At 39.9% G+C, this 27145-nt stretch overlaps 1 protein-coding gene across 5 annotated transcripts; it reads right to left on the reverse strand.

The window, feature by feature from the left end:
* Positions 1-9575: 9575 nt before the first annotated feature.
* On the reverse strand, positions 9576-26069 carry LOC131595010 (uncharacterized). Of its 5 annotated transcripts, none has more exons than XM_058867226.1 (3): positions 24733-26069; positions 15614-24021; positions 9576-15000 (listed from the first exon to the last, which is right to left on the reverse strand). In XM_058867226.1, exon 3 carries the CDS (start codon positions 12133-12135, stop codon positions 10006-10008), a length of 2130 nt encoding a protein of 709 aa, XP_058723209.1. In that variant the 5' UTR covers positions 12136-15000; positions 15614-24021; positions 24733-26069; the 3' UTR covers positions 9576-10005. The 5 variants fall into 5 exon arrangements, with proteins under 5 accessions (XP_058723209.1, XP_058723211.1, XP_058723210.1 ...); XM_058867228.1 differs by having other exon boundaries at positions 15614-24086; XM_058867227.1 differs by having other exon boundaries at positions 9576-14901; positions 15614-24120.
* Positions 26070-27145: the final 1076 nt, after the last annotated feature.

Raw genomic sequence — 27145 nt, forward strand, 5'->3', positions numbered from 1 at the left:
TCCTTTCTTTTTTTTTTATCAGGTCTATGCGAAGTATTTTTTTACTACATCCGCGTTCACAGGGTGCGGAAAGTTCTCGCCATCCATTGTTGCAAGCATCATGGCACCTCCAGAGAATACTTTCTGCACAACAAAGGGGCCTTCATACGTCGGAGTCCACTTGCCTCGAGGATCACCTTGATGGAGAATGATTCTTTTGAGCACCAGGTCACCTGGTTTATAGCTTTGGGGTCGTACCCGCTTGTCAAAAGCTTTCCTCATCTTCTTTTGGTACACCTGACCATGTCCAATAGCCGCTAAACGCTTCTCATCAATGAGGTTCAACTGATCCATCCGATTCTGTACCCATTCTGACTCGTCAAGCTCGACGTCTTTCATAATCCTCAAGGAAGGAATCTCAACTTCAACAGGCAGTACCGCTTCCATACCATAAACAAGCGAGAAAGGAGTTGCCCCAGTCGATGTACACACAGAGGTACGATAACCATGCAAAGCAAAAGGTAACATCTCGTGCCAATCTCGGTAGGTCACTACCATCTTCTACACAATCTTCTTAATGTTCTTGTTTGCCGCTTCAACAGCGCCATTCATCTTTGGACGATACGGAGAAGAATTATGATGCTTGATCTTGAAGGTCTCACAAAGCTCCTTCATCATCTTGTTATTGAGATTCGATCCATTATCAGTAATGATCTTCTCAGGAATCCCATAACGACAGATTATATTGTGCTTGATAAAACGAGTAATCACTTGCTTGGTTACATTCGCATAAGATGCGGCTTCAACCCACTTGGTGAAGTAATTGATGGCAACCAAAATGAAGCGATGTCCATTAGAAGCAGTAGGTTTAATCTCTCCAATCATGTCAATGCCCCACATTGCAAAAGGCCACGGAGAAGTCAAAACATTCAAAGGCACAGGCGGCACGTGCACTTTATCAGCATAGATCTGGCACTTGTGACAAATTCTTACATGGTTATGACAATCAGTTTCCAGAGTGGACTGATCGGTAAAATAGCAAGTGTACTATTTTGCCTCTGTAGTAATAATAGGGAAATTCCCCGAATGTCGATCTCAAGGACTGCGTAGTAATATCGAGTTCAAATTATAGATCAATTAAACAAAAACTAATATTGAGGTTTTGTTTGCAAATTGTCACTAAACAGTAATTAAAATAAACAGAAAAGTAAATTGGCTTTTTGACAAATATGAGTATTATGCTAGGGGTATAGTGTGTGATTGTTCCTGTAATAACCTTGGATTTAGATCTCTTCAACAAGTTCATAACCTTTAATTACCGCCCTTTAGATTATTTTCCCCTAAGTCCTTAGTGGGAAAACCTTTGAACATTCATCCTAACTCCTAAGTCCTTAGAGAATTATGATGAAATCAAGCCTTTATGTTATCAAGAGTTAACCGGTAACTATAGGGTATCCCTAGTCCTAGGTGATATCTACTATAGTCTAATCGTACAAAAACCTTAACAACCGCTGTCCAGCTGGTTGTTAACCGTAAATCAATCTTGTTGGTCCGACAAAGAAAGCATAAAAACCTTGTACAATTAAATTAAATAAGAAAACAAATCTATTGATGAACTCAGGAATTCAAAATCATTATAGAATCAAATCAGGGACACCCCCTAGCATTAGGGTTTAGTTACTCATATTGTTCAAAGAAAACAAATTATAAAATAGATACATTACAAGAATTGAGATGAAAGTTGATCTCCAATCGCTTCCGTTCATGAAGACCTTCTTCTCTCCCAAACCCTTGTTTTCTGCAATCTTCAATCGTGTCTTCTCCTAGCCAAAAAGTCCCCTTTTTCATCATTAAAACTCTTCTATATAGTGCATACTCACTTAGGTTGGTTGGAAGTACCCAAAATGCCCCCACAACTTAACCCATGGAAAAAATATGAAAAAATCATAAAATCAGCGTCACATGCTGACACGGGCCGTGTCAGCCAACACGGGTACCCGTGTCAGACTTCTGTCATCTTAAAACTTTTTTTTTCTCCCAGGCCTCCTGACACGGGTGCCCGTGTCAGGTAACACGGCCCGTGTCAGCCCATAACTTCATATTTTGGCTTTGAGTTCTTCATCAAAGTTGTAGCCCTTTTTGTTAGCGAAATTTTGCCACCGGAACCGCGTCAATCGGAGTTACGAAGCTCTAGTTATGATCAAAATACTACACACCTGTCACGATGAGAAACATGCTGAAAATTTCCAGATCTCACACTTGCTAACACGAGTCGTGTCAGCCCCGTGACTTTCATCTCTGTTGCATTTTCTTGGCCACGCTTCATCCTAACACGGCCAGTTTCAGGTGACACAAGTGGTCGTGTCAGACCTCATGTAGCTTGATTTTTCACTTCCTTCGAAACTCCCCTTTTTGTACTTTTTCGCATTGATTTGTCTCGATTTATTCCTTTGAGCCTGCAAACAGTAAAATACACAACCAAAGCATAAAATGTAGAAGAATGAAGTAAAACGCTTGATAATATAAAGCAAAGACGACTAAAATCAATGGTAAATAAACGTGTAAAAACCACTGATCAAACTCCCCCAAACTTAAACCGTTGCTTGACCTCAAGCGACAATTACAAGAGAAAATGACCTTCCAGGCACACCGGTGTTCATACGTGAGATATCCGTTTGTATTGCTCAAGAGACAGTTGGTTCGGCATTCACATGACGCGACGAGTTTCTGTTACAATATTAAACCTTAAGCTCCCCTTTCGGATACCTCTCCAACTATGCTTTGCACTTAAGTCTCTTTCCGATTTTCCTCCTTTTTCATTCAGACAATCATATTAAGGCACTGCATTTTTAAGAATAATCATCACCTGCATGAGACGAATCAAGGCTTCTTATTTTCTTTTCCTGACACCAAACTAGCAGCATTTGCTACTTTTAATTACCGATGAAATTTTCAAACTTTGCAGTTATATATTGTCCTTTTGGACGACGTTTGGGGATCAATCTCCTTTGGGCTGAATGACCGGGTGAGGGTTACCCAACTTAGCGAGCCGATTGCCTTTTACCGCCTTTCCATCATTTGGTGCCAGCTTTATATCTCTTTTTTTTCAATCAGTCATCATGCAAGTGAATCTGAATTATGCCAGACAGTATCAATAAACTACTCGAGGAGTACTTCTCAGGAGACAAGTACTATGGTGCAAATCTACACGTTAGACTCGTATTTCTTTTAGGGAACCAAGGGTGTTTACCAAACCTCTTCTTGTCACATTATTCCAAACTTCCTGTCCTTAAACAATCCTCCCTTCATCTCTATATACTATTCCCGATCGCTCTTTAAGATCAAAACTCTTCAACAAAAATTGAAATTTCGGTCAAAATTTGGGAAGAACTCAATGTTTGGTTTTACACATCATAACAAAAACATAAAAAGAAAAATGCAAGAGTAAATCCTCCCCCAAACTTGAACTAAACATTGGCCTCAATGTTTCAGAACAAGCCCGAGAGGGGTGACTCACAGAGGGTAGTGCAACTCTAACTGCAGCTTCCTAGCATTCACCAGAAAGTCCCCCTTTTTATTTCCTGAAACAAAAACAAGCAAACACAAAAATAAAACTAAGTTGTTAAAAGCATGGGTTGCCTCCCACCAAGCGCTTCGTTTAACGTCGCATGGCTCGACGATCCATTCCTTTTGTTAGGGTGGCATATATGACACAAAGAACACATCATCTTTTTTCTTTCTTTTGTTTGGTAGCAATCCCATGAACTTAAAGTACCAATGATGTTGCTCCCAAATCCTTTTCAGCTTGATTTTATTGAACAAGGCATAAATGTCTTCCAATACTTTGTCAATTTCTTGTCTTTCATCTGCCTTGCTGTAAAAATAGTTTTTGGGGATACCCTTTTGTTGAAAATTTTCTTGTTGGATGTCCACATCTTCACAAATTGTTAAATTTGTGGTTTTATCCAAAACTCGGTCATCTTCAAGTTTCCTTATTTCTTCTTCCCCATATTTCTTTTTTACCTCAAATTCTTCTGTTCTTACTGCACCCTCTTCATCTGATGTTAAGCATTTTTCTTCTGGTTCCACATACTCTTCTTCCAACTGTAACTTTCTCCAAATAAACCTATCTGGATAAAGGTTAGCTTCCTTACATTCATTCATAAGGATTCTTACCTCCCTTTTATATGCTTTGAAAATTTTAGTCGCCTCTTCCAAGGTGACTCCTGAATCAGGCGACCAACATGCAGGAGATACAGGTGGCAATGTATCAAAATAATACATAGCTACAAAACTCGGACAATATGTTAGTAGCACAATATAGAAGAATTCATGAAGCAAAAATAATCAACCTTTTTTTTTCTTTTTTTTATAATATAATCAAATTCAAATAAACAAAAACTTAAAACAAAATTTTAGCTGACGAGCAACAAAATTTCAATTGAACTAAAATTAAAACTCTATATTTTGGCAGTCCCCGGCAACGGCGCCAAAAACTTGATCGGTAAAATAGCAAGTGTACTATTTTGCCTCTGTAGTAATAATAGGGAAATTCCCCGAATGTCGATCTCAAGGACTGCGTAGTAATATCGAGTTCAAATTATAGATCAATTAAACAAAAACTAATATTGAGGTTTTGTTTGCAAATTGTCACTAAACAGTAATTAAAATAAACAGAAAAGTAAATTGGCTTTTTGACAAATATGAGTATTATGCTAGGGGTATAGTGTGTGATTGTTCCTGTAATAACCTTGGATTTAGATCTCTTCAACAAGTTCATAACCTTTAATTACCGCCCTTTAGATTATTTTCCCCTAAGTCCTTAGTGGGAAAACCTTTGAACATTCATCCTAACTCCTAAGTCCTTAGAGAATTATGATGAAATCAAGCCTTTATGTTATCAAGAGTTAACCAGTAACTATAGGGTATCCCTAGTCCTAGGTGATATCTACTATAGTCTAATCGTACAAAAACCTTAACAACCGCTGTCCAGCTGGTTGTTAACCGTAAATCAATCTTGTTGGTCCGACAAAGAAAGCATAAAAACCTTGTACAATTAAATTAAATAAGAAAACAAATCTATTGATGAACTCAGGAATTCAAAATCATTATAGAATCAAATCAGGGACACCCCCTAGCATTAGGGTTTAGTTACTCATATTGTTCAAAGAAAACAAATTATAAAATAGATACATTACAAGAATTGAGATGAAAGTTGATCTCCAATCGCTTCCGTTCATGAAGACCTTCTTCTCTCCCAAACCCTTGTTTTCTGCAATCTTCAATCGTGTCTTCTCCTAGCCAAAAAGTCCCCTTTTTCATCATTAAAACTCTTCTATATAGTGCATACTCACTTAGGTTGGTTGGAAGTACCCAAAATGCCCCCACAACTTAACCCATGGAAAAAATATGAAAAAATCATAAAATCAGCGTCACATGCTGACACGGGCCGTGTCAGCCAACACGGGTACCCGTGTCAGACTTCTGTCATCTTAAAACTTTTTTTTTTCTCCCAGGCCTCCTGACACGGGTGCCCGTGTCAGGTAACACGGCCCGTGTCAGCCCATAACTTCATATTTTGGCTTTGAGTTCTTCATCAAAGTTGTAGCCCTTTTCGTTAGCGAAATTTTGCCACCGGAACCGCGTCAATCGGAGTTACGAAGCTCTAGTTATGATCAAAATACTACACACCTGTCACGATGAGAAACATGCTGAAAATTTCCAGATCTCACACTTGCTAACACGAGTCGTGTCAGCCCCGTGACTTTCATCTCTGTTGCATTTTCTTGGCCACGCTTCATCCTAACACGGCCAGTTTCAGGTGACACAAGTGGTCGTGTCAGACCTCATGTAGCTTGATTTTTCACTTCCTTCGAAACTCCCCTTTTTGTACTTTTTCGCATTGATTTGTCTCGATTTATTCCTTTGAGCCTGCAAACAGTAAAATACACAACCAAAGCATAAAATGTAGAAGAATGAAGTAAAACGCTTGATAATATAAAGCAAAGACGACTAAAATCAATGGTAAATAAACGTGTAAAAACCACTGATCATGGACCAATAGTAACCAGCCCTCAAGATCTTTTTAGCCATTGTATGCCCACTAGAATGGGTACCAAACTCGCCTTCGTGCATTTCTTCAATGATTTTCGAAGCTTCTTCCTTAACAACACATCGGAGCAACACACCGTCATGATGCCTTTTGTACAATACACCACCGTTAAGGTAGAACTTAGCTGCAAACCTTCTTAGAAACTTCTTATCAGTCACCGACGCTTCGGGAGGATACTCTTGAGTTTCGAGGAACTTTTTGATATCATGGTACCAGGGATTACCATCCAACTCAACATCAGCCTCAAAGCAAAATGCAGGTTCATCTAACCTGTTAATGGTGATATTAGGCGCTTCATTGGCCCATTTCACTTTGAACATGGAAGCCAAAGTAGCGAGAGCATCAGCAAGATTGTTCTCTTCTCTAGAAATATGCTCGAATGTGATCTCATCAAAGTACGGAATGAGTCTCATCACATGCTCCCTGTATGGAATCAGATTCTGATGGCGAGTTTCCCAATCTCCATTGATCTGGCTAATGACAAGATTGGAATCCCCATAAACCTTCAAGTACTTGATTCGCAAATCGATCGCAGCTTCGATACCATAGATACAAGCTTCATACTCAGCCATATTATTAGTGCAATCAAAACAGATTCTGGCTGTAAACGGAATATGAAAACCTGATGGAGAAGTAATTACAGCTCCAACACCATTCCCGAGTGCATTAGAGGCACCATCGAACACGAGCGTCCATCGCGATCCTGGTTCGGGTCCTTCCTCTGGTCCAGGAATGCTACAATCTCTGATATACAGGACATCCTCATCGGGAAATTCAAACTTCATCGGTTCATAATCTTCGACCGGCTGATGCGCGAGATAATCCGCCAACACACTACCTTTGATGGCTTTCGGGGTAGTATATTGGATATCATATTCAGTCAAGATCATTTGCCACCTAGCTACTCTTCCGGAAAGAGCGGGCTTCTCAAAAACATATTTGATAGGATCCATCTTGGAAATCAATAAGGTGGTGTGAACCAACATATACTGCCTCAGCCGGCGAGCAGCCCACACCAAAGCACAACAAGTTTTCTCGTGCAGTGAGTATCGGGATTCACAGTCGGTAAACTTTTTGCTAAGGTAGTATATTGCATGCTCTTTTCGGCCAGACTCGTCATGTTGACCCAACACACATCCCATTGAATTTTCAAGAACTGTGAGGTACATAATCAAAGGCCTTCCTGGAACTGGAGGCATTAGTATCGGAGGTTCTTGAAAATACTCTTTCACTTTTTCGAATGCTTTTTGACAATCATTATTCCACCTGGCCGTCTGATCTTTTCTTAGTAATTTGAATATTGGTTCACAAGTGGCCGTAAGATGAGAGATGAATCTATCAATGTAGTTCAACCTCCCTAAGAAACCACAAACCTCTTTTTCTGTTCTCGGCTCAGGCATCTCTTGTATAGCTTTTATTTTGGCAGGATCGACCTCAATACCTTTCCCACTAACAACAAAACCCAACAGTTTTCCGGATCACACTCCGAAAGTGCATTTGTTTGGATTCAACCTCAGTCTGAATTCCCGAAGCCTTTCAAACAATTTCTGCAAATGCACCAAGTGCTCTTCTTTAGTGTGAGACTTTGCAATCATGTCGTCAACATACACTTCAATCTCTTTGTGAATCATGTCGTGAAAAAGAGTCACCATGGCACGCTGATACGTTGCCCCTACGTTTTTCAACCCAAAAGGCATGACTTTGTAGCAGAAAGTTCCCCACGGTGTGATAAACGTTGTTTTCTCCATGTCTTCTGGTGCCATCTTGATCTGATTGTACCCTGAGAAGCCATCCATGAAGGAAAACACTTTAAAAGGAGCAGTATTATCCACCAGCACATCAATGTGGGGAAGAGGAAAATCCTCTTTCGGTCTCGCCCTATTCAAGTCTCTATAGTCAACACACATCCTGACCTTTCCGTCCTTCTTAGGTACAGGAACAATATTCGCAACCCACGGAGGGTAATTCACCACTTGCAGAAAGCCAGCATCAAACTGTTTTTCAACCTCTTTCTTAATTTTCTCAGACATATCTGGGTGAGTCCTTCGGAGCTTCTGCTTGACAGGAGGACTATCTTCCTTGAGAGGTAGATGGTGTACCACAATATTTGTATCAAGACCTGGCATATCCTCATAGGACCAAGCAAAGATATCCGCATACTCTTTCAACATATCCATAAGCTTCTGCTTCACACTACTCTCAAGCGCAGCCCCTATCTTGACTTCTCGGACCTGCTCTTTAGTACCAACATTTACCATCTCAATTGCCTCTTGATGCGGCTGAATCACTTTCTTTTCCTGTTTCAACAATCTAGCCAACTCGTCGGGGAGATCACAATCTTCATAAGCTTCCTCCTCGGCTTGGTAGATCGGATTGTCAAAATCATAATAAGCAATAGCGGAACTGTTACCAATGGAATCCGTAGTAGTGGAACATCTGCATGATTGATGTTTTTATTTTAGTTTTATTTTTATTAAGATATGTGCAAGTGTGTGCAAAAACATTGCCATTTAAAGGAAAAAGTTAAAAGAAAGACAAAGAGCGAAACATTTGAATGCAAAAACGTCCTTTTATTTCATGATTAACTTTGAAAAATGCAAACTGCATGGCCCTACAAATGATTCGCTACGCCTTGGGCAGAGCGTAGGAATTATGTCATGATAAGAAAAGTAAAAACAAGGAATTTACTCCTGAGCTTGTGTAACTTGGATGACATCTTCGATTGTCCAGTTGCAAGGCATCTCCCAAGGAATACTTGGACGAATCCAACTATCAAAGTCACAGTCACTATCCGCTTCTTTACCATTGACAATGGCGTGGACCTGACCGTTTTGAATGACACCTCCACTCACAAACTTGATCGGGCTAAGGACACCAGACTTAGGCGATGCATTCTGCCTTCCAGGATTGAAACCCAGACCATTCTTGTCAAATTTGGGACGCACATGAATTACTTGCCCCCAACCTTCCACTCTTCCAGTCTCAACGACAACCTGAGCATCTTTCAAAGAGGACATAACCGTTTCTGGCTTCGTTATCTCATAAGGAGGAGTTCTCACAGCGTTCACAGTCTCAAACGCTTGGAACGGCGTCTCATGTATTTCACCTTCGATCTCTACATATCGGAAAGAGGACAAGTGACTCACGATATAATCTTCTTCACCATAAACCGTCACCACTTTACCGTCAACCGGATATTTCAACTTCTGATGAAGAGTGGATGTCACAGCACCAGCCTTGTGAATCCACGGTCGTCCCAACAAACAACAGTAAGCAGGTTGAATGTCCATCACATAAAAGGTTGTAGTAAAGATCTGAGGACCCACTTGAATTGGTAGATCTACCTCTCCGAACACAGACCTCCTTGAACCGTCAAAGGCGCGCACAACCAATTCACTAGGCCTTAACTCGACACCCGCATAGTCAATTCGCATGAGGGCCGACTTGGGAAGCACGTTCAAAGAAGACCCAGTATCAACCAAAACACGGGACAAAGTTGTCCCCTTACACTCAATCGAAATATGCAAAGCCTTGTTATGGTTTCTCCCTTCTGGAGGAAGATCATGATTCGTAAATCCCAAACCGTTCCCAGCAGAGATATTATTGGCTACCGCCTCTAGCTGATTCACAGATATTTCATGCGGGACGTAAGCACCATTCAGGATTCTCAGGAGAGCATCTCTATGACCTTCTGAACACATCAACAGTTGCAAGATAGAAATCTTTGACTGGGTCTGACCCAACTGCTCAACAACCTTGTAATCAGACTTCCTGATGATTCTCAATAATTCCTCCACATCCTTGGAAGACACAGCACTATCAGGTGCCCCACTCTGAATCGGAGGGTTCTGGACATCAGGCACTACTTGTTTTCCTTTGGCCTTAGCCAAAGCATCTGCATTGTTTTGAACAAGCTAAGGAGAGAACACCCTACCACTGCGAGTGATCCTACCAGTACCGGTGAAATTATCAGTGTTTGCAACTGAGGCCTCAACAAACTTCTCTTTAGATGGCTCGCCTTCTTCCTTCGTGCCATAGTAATATACTTCTGAACCATAATGCCAAGGGATGGCCTTCTCACTCTCATATGGAATAGGCCCTGGCACAGTAATCATCAATGCCGCTGGTTGTTCCCCATACGGGATACTGACAGGTATCTGAATGGGCACTTGGATACATATTGGAACAACTGGATCATAAGGAATTGAGATCACGGACACTTCACCATCCTTACTCTTCGCACCTCTCAACCTTCGATAGAACTGAAGAGGACCCTCATCAATCAGCTTTTGTACCATACCTTTCAAATCAGCACAACCTTCGGGTTGACTTTTGCACTTCTCACAATCAACACCACAGCCCGGGAAGATACCGCTATTGATCAGATGTTGCTTCACAAATACCAGAGGAAAAGTCAAACAGCTCACTTCAGATACAACCTTTATCTCTTCACTCTCAATGGCATTCACACCCGAACCTCCGTGAGTAGGCATCGGATTATTGACAATATTGGGTGTAGGAGTGAACTGAATTATCTTTTGGTCCAACAAGTCCTGGACTTTGTTCTTCAACGCAATACACCTCTCGGTATCATGCCCAGCGGCCCCTGAATGGAAAGCACATCGTGCATTCGCATTGTAATTCGGAGATTGTGTGTCTGGAGCATTCGGAGCATCTCTCAAAGTAATATTCTCAATCTTGAGCAAATGTTGCAACACTTGAGCATAAGTCATAGGAATCGGATCAATCTTTCTGTGAGGCCTAGTCCTGGGAGGATAGCGATCGTTATTGGAACGTTGTCCCTGCTGTTGTTGTTGTTGTTGTGGTACTGGGACAGCATTAACCTGTGAATTGCTTCTCCCTGAACCCCTTCTTCCATATATGGCATCCGCATTTCCTTCTTTCCTTCTGGCGTAACCTTCTGCTTGTTTCTTACCACCAGCAGAATTAGAAGAAGCTCCCAACTGAATTTTCCCCATCTTTAGACCCATCTCAACACGTTCACCATATCTCACCATTTCAGAAAAGTTTGCTGAAGCACTGCAAGCCAAATAATAGTGTCCAGACAAGGTACTGGTGAACATGTCAATCATCTCACGTTCAGTCATCGGTGGCTGAACTCTTGCGGCTAACTCACGCCATTTCTGAGCGTACTCTTTGAAAGATTCTTTAGACCCTTGAACCAAACTCTGCAACTGGGTCCTGTTGGGTGCCATATCAACATTGTACTGATAGTGCTTAGTGAAAGCCTCCACAAGATCTCTCCAAGAATGGATATGGGTGCGTTCAAGTTGAACATACCACTCCAAGGAAGCTCCAGCCAAGCTATCCTGGAAGAAATGCATTAGAAAACCCTCATCCTCAGAATAAACTGACATCTTGCGATAGTATGCTTTGACATGAGTCATGGGACAAGTCGCCCCATTGTATTTGTCAAAAGATGGAACTTTGAATTTTGGTGGGATCCTCACACCAGGAACCAACCTCAAGTCATTGATATCCATGCCTAACACCCCTTTGCCTTCAACAGCCCTGAGACGTTCTTCAATCAGACGATACCTCTCAACTTCATCATGTGCACCCTCAGCACTATGCCTTGATACCTGGTCAAAGTTCTCAACATTGAAATCCAAATTACCACGGTTCTGATGATCTCTCCTTCCCAACAGACGGGACGGAGGTGGAGGTGGAAACCCGTGATGCTGATTGAAAGGATTATAGTGCCCTCCCACGTGATCAAACTCATTCGGATCATGGTGATCGTCAATTCTACCAGACACATCGTCAAACAGCCCTGGATGTCCTCCATTCTCATTCCTTCTAGAGTTCTCGACGAGGACCCGCAAGTCATCCTGCCCCTTGGTCACATTAGTCAATGCTTCCATAAACTGCGCCATCTGCGCACTCATCTGCTCTGTCAGTTGAGCTCTCATCTCTGCCATTTGTTCCTGAATCTGTTCCATCTGCCTTCTCTGATTGCTCCTAGTCGTATACGGGTGATTGGCCGTCTTAGAACTCCTTCTGATAACAAAACAGTGAGACATAAGATATAAGACCTGCAAAACCTGCAAATATATGACATGTATGATATATGAATGATATGCATGAAATGTTTGTCAATTTTCAGGTATCCAAGAGCTCATCCCACTTTCAGATAGGACATAGAAACCCTGATACCGAATATATTTGAATAACAATCCGCACACGAAAATAATTCAGCAAACTGAGCATACTTCATTCAAACATAACTGAGAATTTGAGTTCATACAAATAAAACACATAACCGTGTCACAATGTGCTCATAAGGAATACAAAAGAAATTCAGAACATCAAAATGCGACCCCATCCAACAACCCTGGACATGGGCGACAAATATCAAGCATAAACATCACATCAACCATCATGGATCAAACAAATCCACCCCACAGTGATACTAGGATCGTCTGGCAACAGAATGAGCTCCTCCATCTCCTCTCTGTTGGGCTCGGAGTCTTCTTAGTTCTTCTTCAAGTCGAGCAGTCTTAGCCTTCTCTTCTGCTAGCTGTTTATCTGAATCCCGCTTCTGCCTCTTGAGACTACTCTCTGATCTCTGTAACTGTAGACACTGTTGCTGCTTATGATACAAATCTTCCTCTAGCAACTCATAGGGACGCCTCCGGGTACTGGCTTGACTTGAACTTACGCCTTCGACTTGCTTGAGCTGGTGCATCAACCTCATCTTTGCATCTCTCTCTTCAAAGAACTTCAAATTAGTCTCTTGCTCTCTTTCATGCAACCTGTAGTTGGTAACCAAAGCGTCCTTGTAAAGTTCTGTTGGCACAAATTCGGATAGAATCAAAGGAGGTTGCTTTTGAAGTGGTGCAACCCTATCATATGGCAGCAACAAGTTTCCGACCCGTTTTACAATCCATTCAACATACGGTGTCAAAGCGAGTGATTCCTTCTTCCCTAAATGGGCTCCGTTATGCTTACGGATCTTCTTCCAAGCCACAATTATCCCCTTCAACTTTTCTGGATCCGACCCCTTCTCAAAATAGACTGTCTCCGCTATCAAGTGATCCGCCGGCTTGTCTTTCAACGTATACCCCAACTGACGCAAGGATACCACGGGATTGTAATTGATGCAACCTCTAGTACCAACCAAAGGAACATTATCGAACTTACCGCACCCAACAATCACTTCAGAAACGTTAATTCGATACTTTTGCCACTGAATATCATAAGAAGTAAGTGACATAATCCTGTGTGTCCACTTGAGCGTATCCCTTGTCTTCACAAAAGGTCCTTTGCTGGGCAACAAAAAGAGGAACCAGATGAACAACAACTGAAGGCAACAAGTGATGGCACCACCACGTGTCTCATATCGGGAATGAACGGCATAATAAGTATCGGCCAACAATGTAGGAATAGGATTCTTTCCCATGAAGATGTATACCGCGGCCGAGTGTACAAAATTGGGAACGTTTGGGAACATCACAATCCCATAAATGGCTACAGCAAGCAAGGCATTATACGCATTCCAATTCTTTTTCTCAAATTCTTCTTTAGCTTTTCTCACCAAGAACTTCAAAGAGAACCCCGAGACACCTCTGTAATACGGTGAACTGACTTTTTTATCGAGATGTGCGGTAAAGCATGAGTCGCCACCGACTTTTATTTTATCCAAATATCAGAAAGGCTAAAAGAAACAGGAAAACACCTTTTAAAAAGATTTGAGTTCGGAGGGTAATTATGCAAAGGGAAGGTGTAAGGCACCCTTTGCATCCATGGTTTTCCATGGGCTCTTAATTGCTTTGCTCTTTTTTGTTTCAGAAATGTAGAAGAAAAAGAATAGGGACTTTAGCTCGTAAATGAGCGTAGCCCTTTTGAAGGTTTATGAGAAAGAATATGAAAAAAAACAGTTTTAGCCAGAGCAAGGCAATTAAAGCAATTACCTTAAACTTAGATGATAGGTCTCTTTTAGCCTTTCAGGGTGAAAGGGTCTATCCTTGCCATAAGGGACAGGAAGCCTTTCATTTGGAGATTGAAGGGTCATCGCGTTGTCGTTCGCCAAAGACTGACCCATGCCATAGGGGGGCAGGTAGTCTAAGGGAAAGACCAGAACAAGCCTTATTCGTAGGCAACCGGAGGATACCTCAGCCTTTTCCGTAGGCAACTTCCGAGGGTCGAGGTCATGTAGTGTATCGAAGGCAGCATCATTAGGGTCGCATGACCTTTATTTATCGAGGCAGCATAGCTGAGGTATCCTCATATTCGAGGGACATGGCTTGTTCTGCAAAAAACACAAAGGCAACAAGGCAACAGGCAACAAGGCAACAGGCAACAAGGCAACAGAGAGGTTACCCCAAAAGAGTGTGTGTGTGCAACAATCACGTGGTCAATATTCAGAAAACTTATCTTGTAATTAAGTGATTCTAATCCAGTTTAAATTTGCACTCCCTAAATTACTAACCACGCAGTAATATGGGGAAGGGGAAAAAGAAACCAGCGGATCAATAGTGCAATAGGTCTGACATAAATAATAATTAAGACAGTAAAAACAAGATGAATTTCAGGGTTACCGAACATTCGAGCTTTGACTGGTTGGCTAACCCTGAAAATTGGAAAAGGAAAAATAAACACGAGGGGGTGAGTGTATGGCCAGTTCATTGGTCTAAAGGATAAAAATAAATAATTGAAATTAAAAGGCAAAAAAGAAAAATAATTAAAAAGAAAAGCATCAGGGACTTAGCTTTGATCTGATATGGCGCGTGGCTGAAGGATCTTGATTAACCCTGGATGCTAGGATCAAGTGTGGTCGAACCTTGAAGCTTCACCATTGAACTGCAGGCTCTGAAGCGTTGGATTAATCCATGCACGCACAAGCTATGAATGTCTGCAAAACAGCCCAATTCTCACGATGGTAGTACCTCGCAAAAACAAGAAAATAATTAGTATGATAACAACGCACAAAATAATACATAAATAATGAAAAAGCATATGATCTATAATTAAATTATAAAACTAAATAATAATAAGGATAATAATAATAAATAAAAAATGATATAAAACTAAAGAAAAAAAAAAAAAAAAAAAAAAAAAAAAAGTGAGGTAGAAACCGTACACTCACCGTATTTCTCTTAAGTTAGTTTTTTATTTATTTAATGATAACCTAACTTAATTTTAATAATATAAAAAGAAACTTAATAAAACCAAATAATAGCATCAATTAACCAAAAAAAAAAAAGCATTTTCAGATTATTGTATTTTTTGGTATCTCGATAAATAACATGGACCAATTTAATTAAAACACTTGGCAATTTTTAAATAAAAATTATTAAAACTAAATACACACATTTACACTGTTCGGTACTATAACAGCAAAGAAAATAAAAAAACAAAAACCTAAAGCCCTCTTCTTCATACATGATTTCTTCCTCTCAAAAACTCAATCTCAAAATTCAATCAAGCAAATACACAAGATTCATTAATATCAAGATCTATAATTCCAAACAGTTACAGAGAAATCAAAGGGATGCTTACCTCCAACGCATTCCGATTCAGCCTCGAGACGTCACTGTGCAGAATCACCGGCATGCTCTTGTGCGTCGTCGGCCATAGGTTTGTGCGATGAGGCTGCTAATCTGGTGGTGCGGCTGCGTGGAGGGTTAACGGTGATGATGGCGGAGATCTTCGGTGTTGAATCGTAGTTGGTCGGGGAGATTGAGGAAAGGCAGCAACGATGGCGGAGTTGCTTCGACTGTGTAGGTAACATCCGCGACGAAGTGATAGGCGTGGTTGTATCGTCGTTGCGGTGGAGATCCGCTGTCAATGTCGATCGGAGAATGTTTGGACAGTGAGCGGTTTCCGAGATCGGGATTGCTCTTCTCTTTTCTCCCTCTGTTATTTCTTTCTCTTTTTATGACTTTGCAATTTGTTTCCTGTAAAAGTTAGTAAAAAAAAAGGAAAGAAAAATTGTTAGATTTTAAATTGAAAATTCTATTAGAGCTTCACATCATAGTTTTGTGATGAACTTGTGGTATGAATTGTTGGTGTTGTATTGAGTAAGGACTGTATGAGAATGGTGTTTATTGGATTTGTTTGGGACTGTAGTTTAGTGATGTAATTTGTGGATGACGATTGTGCATGGTTTATGAATGAAAGATTAATTGAATGGTGGGCTGAATATGGTGAGAGAGGTTGTATGTTTTATGGTTGTTAAAGGTTAGTGTGAGACAGAGGAAGGGTTATCATGAAGAAGAACGAAGGTGGTGTGATGGAATCAATGTGAGCTTAAAAATGTGGTCATTGTTAGATGTTAGAAACAAGGTTTTGTATACAGGTTTTTGATGGTGTATGTACGTGTGAAAAAAGGTTTTAGAGCAATAAGGTTTTCAAAATCGGTCCCCTAATAGTGTAGAAAGTGTACCTATTTATACTAATGAATTAGGTTAGAATAAAAAATGGAAGGGAACAATTTAACCAATCAAAGTAATAAAAACCTAAAAATCAAATATTATTTAATATTAAGGCTTAATATTATTTTAAATGGTTATCATGATTTTTTCCTTAAAATACAAATTCTTCCTAAAATGAGAATGAAAACTACATCTTTTTAAATCTTTTTATTTTGTGATTTTTTGGTTATATTTTTTTTAATAAAAACATTTTTTAAAATAATAAAGAGTTAAAATACGAAAATAATAATTAATTAATAAAAAAACTTATTTTTGTGATTTTTCAATATAAGTTAAAAACATAACTAAAGTTAGTAACAGGTAAACAAAAAAATGTCAGTAGTAGGATTCGAACCCGAGACCTCTCGCTCTTGTATCTCTTACGCTCAAATCCTTACCAATTATGCCATGTCACACATTTGAAGTAAAATGACATTGGCAAATATATGAGGGCAAATTTTGGGGTATGACAGCTGCCCCTGTTCAATCTTCTTAAACCTGAAGATGTAGATTGGCTTATGTGCCTGTCGGAATCTGAAGGTGGAAGAGGATTGAACACTAGAATACCAAGAAATTTGCCCTTGTTGATGGTAAAGGGATTTTTTCGGAGATGGGCTTTGAAGATGCCATCCAGCTTGATAGACTTGAGAGTTAGAATACGTCGTACGTTAGACCGTATAGACTTCTTTAGAACGAGTCGTACGTTAGACTTAAATTGCATCCGCAGATGTCTGGAAAACCATGCGTTAGGTCGAAGGACGAGTCGTGCGTTAGACTATATCCAATTTTGCATCCGTAGATGTCTGGAAAACCGTGCGTTAGGTTGAAGGATGAGTCGTGCGTTAGACCCAATTTGCATCCGTAGATGTCTGGAAAACCGTGTGTTAGGTTGAAGGATGAGTCATGCGTTAGACTAAATCCAATTTGCATCCGTAGATGTCTGGAAGGCCGTGCGTTAGGCTGAATCTTTTGTATTGAGGAATATTGACCGGAGATGGGCTTAAAGATGCTATCCAGATGTCGAGACTGAAGTGTTTGAGAAGTAGTTGTTTGAATGTTGATCGTATAGTAGATGAATTAGATTTTTGGAGAGTTGGTCGTGTCAGCGCTGTTCGTAGTAACTGAATTTTACTTTGGAAGATGATCGTGTCTACACCGTTCGTGATGATAGAATTAGATTCTTTAAAGGTCGATCGTGTCAGCACCGTTCGTAGTAACCGAATTAGATCTTGGAGAGATAATCGTGTCTACATCGTTCGTGATGATAGAATTAGATTCTCTTGTCGTGTCAGCACTGTTCGTAGTAACTGAATTAGACTGGGAAGGTCAGTGATCGTGTCTACACCGTTCGTGATGATAGAATTAGACCTCTGAGAGTTGACTGTGTCAGTACCGTTCGTAGTAACTGAATTAGATCTTTGAAAATGATCGTGTCATTACCGTTCGTGGTAAATGAATTAGATCTTGGAAGATGATCGTGTCTACATCGTTCGTGATGATAGAATTAGATCTTTGAGATTGATCGTGTCATCACCGTTCGTGGTAAATGAATTAGATCTTTGAGCATGATCGTGTCTACACCGTTCGTGATGATAGAATTAGATCTTTGAAAATTGGAGATTTTGTTCAACTGCTTGTACTTGTATCCTGAAAAAGGTAAAGTTAGTCTTTATGCAATGTCATGATGCATGTATTATGTGACGGGTCTCTCAAAATAAATGAGAAACTTGCGTGTTATGTTATGAATTCATTATGAGGTAATGTATGCGATGTATGAACATGTTTATGACATATGACGTATGACTATGATTTATGCTATTTGACACATCTTGATTGAGAAGATGGATATCCATGTCATTGTAATTTTGATGTTTGATCTTATCTTGAAGATGCTCAGCTGGGGACCTTTGATTTATGCTTGGGGATGATCAGTAACTTGATGTACCCTGATTGGGGATTAGAGATATTAATAGACCATGTTGGAGAAGAGCAAAGTGTTGGAGAACCGGTAGTGTAAACTCTGTTGGGGAGCACTGTCTTTGTCGGGACGAGAGCATTTGAAGATATCTTCTTGATGATTGCTCTGTGGAGATATGATCTTGTGAACCTGGATCTATGGGGAGACATGAGTGTCTTGAAAGTTGCCCCCAGTATTATAGTAACTACCATTCCTGGATTTGATTAGGACACACCACTGAGTATCGGTCAGGATGTCAAACTGGACTTGCATAGATTTGCCTCCGTTAGTGGGAACTTTGAAAAGATTCGCCTCGCGAAGACTTTATGAGATGTGCACTATGGGCGACATGCCCCTAGTAATCATAGGCCCAAGACGATGTCCTATGTTGGTCGAGGAGTAGCTTCAGATCTACTTGGATGCTTGCCCCTGATTGTTTTGGCACCCTTGAGAGATTCTTCGAATCTTGACTTGATTGCCCCAGATTGATCGGGAAATAGTTTGAAATCCACTTGGGATGTATGCCTTTGACTTTTTGGCATTTGAGAGATTCTTCGAATCTTGACTTGATTGCCCCAGATTGATTGGGCAAAGCGTGCCATGCCCCTTGTATACGTAGGGGACATTGCTTCTCGGAGTAATCTTGTCGGGATAACTTTCAGTCATTAGTTGTACCCTGTGCAAATTCTTTCTGTTGCTAACGTTTGAAATTATGTAGCAGAATTTGTTTAATAATGAATTCATGAGATGTAATGCATACGTTTGTCTTGAGTTTTTGAAAAAACATTAAAACGAAGAGATGTAAAAGCGTGATATTTGTAAAAACATGCTATTTTTGTAGAAACAGAATATCGACTCAGCATTTTAGTAAACCTTAAGGAGTCGGGATACCTTTTTGGTGACAATATGCTTTCGAACTAACCATGCTTCAATTAGGACTTTCAAGGGTTGTAACGTGGCTTGGTTCACGGTTTTAAGAAACAAAGGATAAAGGCTCAAAATTTGATTGTACCCACCCCTCTTCGTGATGATCTTCAGTCCTAAGCTCAGTTAATTCATCTTATGCATTCAGGTTCCAAGAGACTTTTGGATTTGCACCTTTGATAATGATGATGGTTCACAAGCAAAAAGAACTTTTGAGATGGCAGTCGCTTCTTCCTTTTGGTAGTCACAACATTGTGTTATTCAGGAATTTATTGAATTCTCTTCTTTCATCTTTTTGATATCCCTAACTTTTGCCTGAACTGTTTATTTTGAGCTTACAGTCAGCGGGATGCCTTGATTTTTGCCTAAGTCATCTTTTGATTTTTGACTTAGCAGGCTTCTCTTTGTATGTATGTTTTTTCATTCATTTTTTTTGAAAGATATTGACTGCCTTGCTTAATGATTGATGAACCATCATTGGCTTTTGATTGACATCTCCAACACTTCTTTGATGTGTGCGGATGAACGCTTGTGATTGAAACCTTTGTTGAAAAGTGTACTGAATGATTCCCTTAGAATAGAATGCACAGCCAAATTAACTGAGAACTATCCTGCCCTAGGTTATGATCAAGGGTTTTAATTTGTTCAAGAAAGAAAACTTCTACTCCTTAGGCTCAAAGGGGTTGACGAGGGATTAACATCCTTATATCTCCACTGTTTAGGAATTGAAACAATGCCTGTACATCGTCAGCATAGTCTGTTCAAAAGCATACTGTATGAGGTTACGGTATCATTTTCGTCATCCTCCCTTAAAAGGCTTACAACTCAGCAGGAGTTGAATATCACAAAACACATGCAAAGTAAAGACATAATTTAAAATGAGTGATAGCGAAATAATTAATTCAAGACAAGCATATGCAATGCAATGATGATGATTATTAAAACAGATAATGTCTATCATAATTCGAATGTTTAAACAAACAGGAAAGAAATTGCAAATGAAAGTAAATCTAATGATCTAAAAAGTTCATCCTTCTAAACATTAATCAATCTTGTCGTGACTAGGAATGGGAGTGGTGATCACCACAGGAATCTTGGGATGATTGAATTCAATTTCACCAGCATCGATCATGTCTTGAATCTTGTTCTTCAATGGCCAACAATCATTTGTATCATGTCCAGGGCTATTGGAATGGTATACGCACCTCGCATTGGGCTTATAGCTAGGAGCGGAAGTGTTGGGCTTTACAGAAGGATCCCTCACAGTAATCAAGTTTGCTTTCAACAAATATTGTAATGCCTGAGCCAGTGACATGTTGATCTTCGTGAACTGACGCTTAGGTGCATCTGACTTGCGTCTTTGTTGTAGAACTGGTGTAGAGATCAGAGTTGTCCCCACAGATTGGTTGGGTTCATTGTGACCTTTCCGATTGTTCCCAGCATTAGCCATATGAGGTTCCTCAGGTGAGTTGAAATCAATGATCTTATCATCAATGAGGTCTTGGATCTTATTCTTCAATAGCCAGCAATCGTTAGTGTCATGTCCGATGATGTCGGAGTGGTAAGCACATCTTGCATTAGGATTATACTGATGAGACAAAGTGTTAGGATTCCGAGGAGGGTCCCTCAAAGTCATTAGCCCTTTCTTCAGCATCTATTGCAACGCTTCAGCCAAAGTCATGTTGATCTTTGTGAATTGTCTTTTAGGCGCGTTATGCTTACGTTGTGGTTGTGATGCTGATGTGGAGATTAGAGCTCCCCCAACTTGTTGGTTACGCATAGTATTAGCCATGTAAGGCCCCTTAATTGAATTGAAGTCAATGATCTTGTCGTCAATTAAGTCTGGGATCTTATGCTTCAATGGTCCACAATCCTCTGTGTCATGGCCAGGACTATTTGAATGATAAGCACATCTCGCATGGTACTTATACCCAGGAGCAGGATTTGTAGGAATTGAATATGAAGGTAATAAGGTTATCAAGTTCTGGTTGAGCAATTGTTGCAGAACTTGATACATCGGTATGTGCAACGGAGTGAATGATCGCTTGGGTTTGGATTTCCATTTACCTTGACCATCTTGTTGCCTACGTTGATCCTTCTCCTTCTCGATCAGAAGTGCCTTTAGTTCTTCTTGCCCCTTGGCCAAGTTAAAGATCATCTCTTGGAATTGGTTGTTCTGAGCTTGGAGATTTTTGACAGATTGTTCAAGGTCCATGATGCTGAAATAAACAGCGAGGGAGGATGAGAGACCTATTGTAAGAAACCTGTTATGCGATGTTATGAATGCAAATGCAATGCTTTCAAGGATCTATAGGAAATTTAGTTTGCAAGTTTAGACGTTGAATCAAACACAGCTATGTCCAGAGAATTCTGGCTTTCGTCTTTGGACGTCCTTCTTTGAGAATCAAGCTCACCATATCGAGTGGCTCATCGCCTCTGATTCGGGATACTTCTGAATTTGAAGATTCATGGCCAGAAGAAAATAAATCCTCTTGCCCCTTGATAGGTACTGAGTCTCTGAATTGGAAGGCATGTGGCTAGAGGAAAATAAATCCTTTTGCCCCTAGATAGGAATTCAGTCCTTGATAAGAGCACCTGAAATTGTGCGCCCTAAATCCCTAAGATCCTTGAAAGGGTTAGTTAAATCATGTTATGCTTATGATGTCATGATGTTATGCGAATGCAGTTCGTTGGACTTAGTGCGAGATGGTAAGGACAAACAAATCCTTTCAACAAAACCTGCGAGGAAACGAAGGGTAGTAGTAAACACAAACAAGTCACGCAAGTCACACAATTTTTGGCTTAAGGCCTGCATGGAGTCTGATCAGGTGTCCTTCCCAAGGGTATTTCTATGGATAAGGAGATTTCAGCAACGGGTTGTACAAGTTATCCAGAATTGTCAGCCCTTCTAAAGCACCCTCGGACATGATGCATTTGCACCATGCAATGATACTTTGAGAAAGAACCTATCTGAATTGTAGCATCGGGTAGCGACTAGTTCTTAACATTTGTCAAGAGTAGTCCCCCCACTACGTTCCTAAAAGCCAGGATGGGTTAAGGGTAACTAAAGGTCCTTGAGCTCCGGCGCACCCACAGACACATACATAGACCTCCCTCATTTGAGAAAGGTGTGCATATGCTATCGAGTCCTAACTCAAGTGTGAACTTCATATTGACTCATCTCCCACATATGTGAAAGAGGTCGCCATGACTATGCCACTCCTAATCTTAAGTGTACTTGAATCCGGGTGTAGGATTCGTCCTTCAGTTAATTCCCAAAACAGCCCTGAAAAATAAAGCAAGCAAAGCTAACAATAGAATACAATTAAGTGATCCTAAACTTTTAAGGTAACCCCTCTTTTATCGAAAAATCCCCAGCAGAGTCGCCAGTTCTGTAATACGGTGAACTGACTTTTTTATCGAGATGTGCGGTAAAGCATGAGTCGCCACCGACTTTTATTTTATCCAAATATCAGAAAGGCTAAAAGAAACAGGAAAACACCTTTTAAAAAGATTTGAGTTCGGGGGGTAATTATGCAAAGGGAAGGTGTAAGGCACCCTTTGCATCCATGGTTTTCCATGGGCTCTTAATTGCTTTGCTCTTTTTTGTTTCAGAAATGTAGAAGAAAAAGAATAGGGACTTTAGCTCGTAAATGAGCGTAGCCCTTTTGAAGGTTTATGAGAAAGAATATGAAAAAAAACAGTTTTAGCCAGAGCAAGGCAATTAAAGCAATTACCTTAAACTTAGATGATAGGTCTCTTTTAGCCTTTCAGGGTGAAAGGGTCTATCCTTGCCATAAGGGACAGGAAGCCTTTCATTTGGAGATTGAAGGGTCATCGCGTTGTCGTTCGCCAAAGACTGACCCATGCCATAGGGGGGCAGGTAGTCTAAGGGAAAGACCAGAACAAGCCTTATTCGTAGGCAACCGGAGGATACCTCAGCCTTTTCCGTAGGCAACTTCCGAGGGTCGAGGTCATGTAGTGTATCGAAGGCAGCATCATTAGGGTCGCATGACCTTTATTTATCGAGGCAGCATAGCTGAGGTATCCTCATATTCGAGGGACATGGCTTGTTCTGCAAAAAACACAAAGGCAACAAGGCAACAGGCAACAAGGCAACAGGCAACAAGGCAACAGAGAGGTTACCCCAAAAGAGTGTGTGTGTGCAACAATCACGTGGTCAATATTCAGAAAACTTATCTTGTAATTAAGTGATTCTAATCCAGTTTAAATTTGCACTCCCTAAATTACTAACCACGCAGTAATATGGGGAAGGGGAAAAAGAAACCAGCGGATCAATAGTGCAATAGGTCTGACATAAATAATAATTAAGACAGTAAAAACAAGATGAATTTCAGGGTTACCGAACATTCGAGCTTTGACTGGTTGGCTAACCCTGAAAATTGGAAAAGGAAAAATAAACACGAGGGGGTGAGTGTATGGCCAGTTCATTGGTCTAAAGGATAAAAATAAATAATTGAAATTAAAAGGCAAAAAAGAAAAATAATTAAAAAGAAAAGCATCAGGGACTTAGCTTTGATCTGATATGGCGCGTGGCTGAAGGATCTTGATTAACCCTGGATGCTAGGATCAAGTGTGGTCGAACCTTGAAGCTTCACCATTGAACTGCAGGCTCTGAAGCGTTGGATTAATCCATGCACGCACAAGCTATGAATGTCTGCAAAACAGCCCAATTCTCACGATGGTAGTACCTCGCAAAAACAAGAAAATAATTAGTATGATAACAACGCACAAAATAATACATAAATAATGAAAAAGCATATGATCTATAATTAAATTATAAAACTAAATAATAATAAGGATAATAATAATAAATAAAAAATGATATAAAACTAAAGAAAAAAAAAAAAAAAAAAAAAAAAAAAGTGAGGTAGAAACCGTACACTCACCGTATTTCTCTTAAGTTAGTTTTTTATTTATTTAATGATAACCTAACTTAATTTTAATAATATAAAAAGAAACTTAATAAAACCAAATAATAGCATCAATTAACCAAAAAAAAAAAAAGCATTTTCAGATTATTGTATTTTTTGGTATCTCGATAAATAACATGGACCAATTTAATTAAAACACTTGGCAATTTTTAAATAAAAATTATTAAAACTAAATACACACATTTACACTGTTCGGTACTATAACAGCAAAGAAAATAAAAAAACAAAAACCTAAAGCCCTCTTCTTCATACATGATTTCTTCCTCTCAAAAACTCAATCTCAAAATTCAATCAAGCAAATACACAAGATTCATTAATATCAAGATCTATAATTCCAAACAGTTACAGAGAAATCAAAGGGATGCTTACCTCCAACGCATTCCGATTCAGCCTCGAGACGTCACTGTGCAGAATCACCGGCATGCTCTTGTGCGTCGTCGGCCATAGGTTTGTGCGATGAGGCTGCTAATCTGGTGGTGCGGCTGCGTGGAGGGTTAACGGTGATGATGGCGGAGATCTTCGGTGTTGAATCGTAGTTGGTCGGGGAGATTGAGGAAAGGCAGCAACGATGGCGGAGTTGCTTCGACTGTGTAGGTAACATCCGCGACGAAGTGATAGGCGTGGTTGTATCGTCGTTGCGGTGGAGATCCGCTGTCAATGTCGATCGGAGAATGTTTGGACAGTGAGCGGTTTCCGAGATCGGGATTGCTCTTCTCTTTTCTCCCTCTGTTATTTCTTTCTCTTTTTATGACTTTGCAATTTGTTTCCTGTAAAAGTTAGTAAAAAAAAAGGAAAGAAAAATTGTTAGATTTTAAATTGAAAATTCTATTAGAGCTTCACATCATAGTTTTGTGATGAACTTGTGGTATGAATTGTTGGTGTTGTATTGAGTAAGGACTGTATGAGAATGGTGTTTATTGGATTTGTTTGGGACTGTAGTTTAGTGATGTAATTTGTGGATGACGATTGTGCATGGTTTATGAATGAAAGATTAATTGAATGGTGGGCTGAATATGGTGAGAGAGGTTGTATGTTTTATGGTTGTTAAAGGTTAGTGTGAGACAGAGGAAGGGTTATCATGAAGAAGAACGAAGGTGGTGTGATGGAATCAATGTGAGCTTAAAAATGTGGTCATTGTTAGATGTTAGAAACAAGGTTTTGTATACAGGTTTTTGATGGTGTATGTACGTGTGAAAAAAGGTTTTAGAGCAATAAGGTTTTCAAAATCGGTCCCCTAATAGTGTAGAAAGTGTACCTATTTATACTAATGAATTAGGTTAGAATAAAAAATGGAAGGGAACAATTTAACCAATCAAAGTAATAAAAACCTAAAAATCAAATATTATTTAATATTAAGGCTTAATATTATTTTAAATGGTTATCATGATTTTTTCCTTAAAATACAAATTCTTCCTAAAATGAGAATGAAAACTACATCTTTTTAAATCTTTTTATTTTGTGATTTTTTGGTTATATTTTTTTTAATAAAAACATTTTTTAAAATAATAAAGAGTTAAAATACGAAAATAATAATTAATTAATAAAAAAACTTATTTTTGTGATTTTTCAATATAAGTTAAAAACATAACTAAAGTTAGTAACAGGTAAACAAAAAAATGTCAGTAGTAGGATTCGAACCCGAGACCTCTCGCTCTTGTATCTCTTACGCTCAAATCCTTACCAATTATGCCATGTCACACATTTGAAGTAAAATGACATTGGCAAATATATGAGGGCAAATTTTGGGGTATGACAACCTCCATTCGACTTCCAATTATCAGATACTTCTTTTATGCTCAAATAAAGAGCAGCGGCGATCAACTTGAAATTCACTTCTTTGGGAACGTCGATGAATGGCACTTCGTCTTTTACCTTGAGATTAAGAATGATGGAGTACTCTTCCAATGTCGGAGCCAATTGGTAATCCTGGAACGTGAAACACCTCATTTCAGGATCATAGAATTGCATCAAAGTTTGCAAAGTAGGTGTCTCAACCACGGTTTCCAACAAAGTCAAAATATTCCCATAATTGTCCGTGAAACTCTTCAGGCAGAAAGCGGTCATTAATGAACTCAAACCCTCTAAGGCGGTCAACGGCTCTCGAAAAAAGCTGTAGGTGTGCGTATGTCTCTTTGCTTCCTTGACAGTATCAATGGGGGTGTCCATCTTCAACTTGAATGAACTCTTGAATGTCCCTGAAAAACATGACATGCAAATGCTTGTTATACATATCTTTTTTTTTTTGCGTTTCTTTTGGAAATAAATATGCTATGATGCAAAGTGGTGGGACTTGTTGCCGCCCACCAGGCATTCTGGACTGCCGGTAACACACATAGTACAGAGCCAAAGGTTCGGCCCCCAAATGGTATACCACACGGAACCTAGAATGTCAATCCACGGAACCAAAGCCCATAGTCAATAACACACTGGTATGGAACACAGATTACCACTCGAACAAGAACCATAGTACCCCACGAACAAGAATTAATAGTACACTCGAACGAGAACAGCGGTAACCCACGAACAAGAACAGCGGTAACCCACGAACAAGAACAGCGGTAACCCAACAATGTACCTGTTAATATGATCATTGATTCCCTCCACACTCACGGGTAAAATCTAGGCCAAGGTAAGGTCATGAAACGCAGTATACGGTCCGCCCGAAGGTAAGCATCATCACAGCGCGTATGCGGGTGACGATAATACCTCCATTTGAAACCACTACTCTGCTCGTGGTCACATAATCCATCCCGAGACGTACACCTCGAGAAAAACCATGCTC

Source organism: Vicia villosa, linkage group LG4, assembly GCF_029867415.1.
Source record: "Vicia villosa cultivar HV-30 ecotype Madison, WI linkage group LG4, Vvil1.0, whole genome shotgun sequence".
NCBI classification, from domain to species: Eukaryota; Viridiplantae; Streptophyta; class Magnoliopsida; order Fabales; family Fabaceae; genus Vicia; species Vicia villosa.